Source organism: Aplysia californica, unplaced genomic scaffold (assembly GCF_000002075.1).
Source record: "Aplysia californica isolate F4 #8 unplaced genomic scaffold, AplCal3.0 scaffold00615, whole genome shotgun sequence".
NCBI classification, from domain to species: domain Eukaryota; kingdom Metazoa; phylum Mollusca; class Gastropoda; order Aplysiida; family Aplysiidae; genus Aplysia; species Aplysia californica.
In genome coordinates, this window is record NW_004797885.1 from 277,582 (window position 1) to 278,961 (window position 1,380).

The following is a 1,380-nucleotide window of genomic DNA, read 5'->3' on the forward strand; positions in this document are numbered from 1 at the left end:
GGGTCAAATGGTTATCATGCATGCACTTTAATGCTACTTAAATATTAGCAAGATTTCTCTTGAATAAAGCCCCGCTAACTGATGCCAAACTAGTATGGATAACTGGGTAGCTTCCCCTGTTAATCCAGGAAGACGCACATGTTGTTTTTGTGCTGCTGTTTCTTAATTAATCAAAGCACTCCTTACCGGTATATAGAAAGTTTCCTTCACCAAGAAAACAAAACCTAGGCAGTCAGCTTGGCAGAAAACGTTAATGTTTAAAATATACCTCAAAATGTTTTGATGATGCATAATTAAAAGGGGCTACTTGTTGTGGTTGCTGCTGCTCCTATAACTTACATTATTATACATTGTCTCTATTAATGTTGCCGTTCGTAATGGTGATGATTATTATTTATTATGTTAGCCTACCTGCTAAATTAGCTGATGTTCAAATTGTTGCTTGTCTCGGGTTTGAGGTGGGTGGGTGGGGGGAGGGGGAGTACGGAGGAAGGGGGGGTGGATGGGTGGAGTGAGCAGGACAAGAAGGGTGGTGAAGGTGTTCAACAGCCACACACACACAAAAAGAAGGAGCGCTCTTAATATGACCTTGTGCAGTTGTGGGTGCCCTAAAACTCTTACCAAAGAATTTTTTAAGGGGTGGGGAGAATGGAAAGGGAAGGGGAGGGGGTGAAAGGAAAGGGAGGAGATGGCAGGGGGTGGGGGTGCAGGTGTAAGCCAAAAAAAACAACAAAACAACCAAAGTGTTATGAAGCAGACTCGTCATGGTTAGGGTGTGTTTGTTCCAAACGATACTCACATCTGGTGTCGGACGGTGTCTCGGTGAGCGCCGACATGAAGTCGTAGTCGTGAAACCCGCGCTTTGTGGCCGGGGATTTGCCCGTCACTGAACCGGGACCTACAGAGTTGGGAGTTCCAGTCTAGGTTATGCTAGTAATGCTTTTGAAAGCCACTCACTAACTCCTGACAGAAAGGCGTCTGAGCCGGGACCTAAAGAGTTGGCAGTTCCAGTCTAAGTCATAGTAATAGTTTTGAAAGCCACTCACTAGATCTAACTCCCGAAAGAAGGGCGTCAATATTGTTGCAGTGAACGGGTAGATCACCACGGGCACCGAACACAATTTTAAAAGGGGGAGGGAAGGTTCGTGGTGGAAGGAGACATGGGGGGGTGAGTAGAAGGTGTATGGTGTTCACTTTTCTTCCTATCGCGATAAAAATGATGACTTTTCTGTAATAAAGCTTTACAGACAGTCAGTTGGAGAGAAAGAGACTGGGAGACTGACAGATAGATCTACAAAGTGGGCGAGAGAAAGATAAAGAAATCATAATGTTCGTCGTTCACAAGAGTTATCCTTTTTTCATGTTTCCCTTCTCCCCCCC

The 1,380-nt window shown here is 44.9% G+C and overlaps 1 protein-coding gene across 5 annotated transcripts in view; it reads right to left on the bottom strand.

Moving 5' to 3' along the window:
* LOC101861687 overlaps positions 1–1,380 on the bottom strand; it is a 50,335-nt gene that overhangs the window by 30,590 nt on the left and 18,365 nt on the right. For 4 of the 5 annotated variants that reach the window (XM_005107612.3, XM_005107610.3, XM_005107609.3 and 1 more), the window contains one exon: positions 800–898. The exons of the other annotated variant lie outside the window; for it this stretch is intronic. In XM_005107612.3, the coding sequence (XP_005107669.1) occupies positions 800–898 (99 nt within the window). The remainder of the gene's footprint in view (positions 1–799; positions 899–1,380) is intronic. 5 annotated transcript variants of the gene reach the window in all.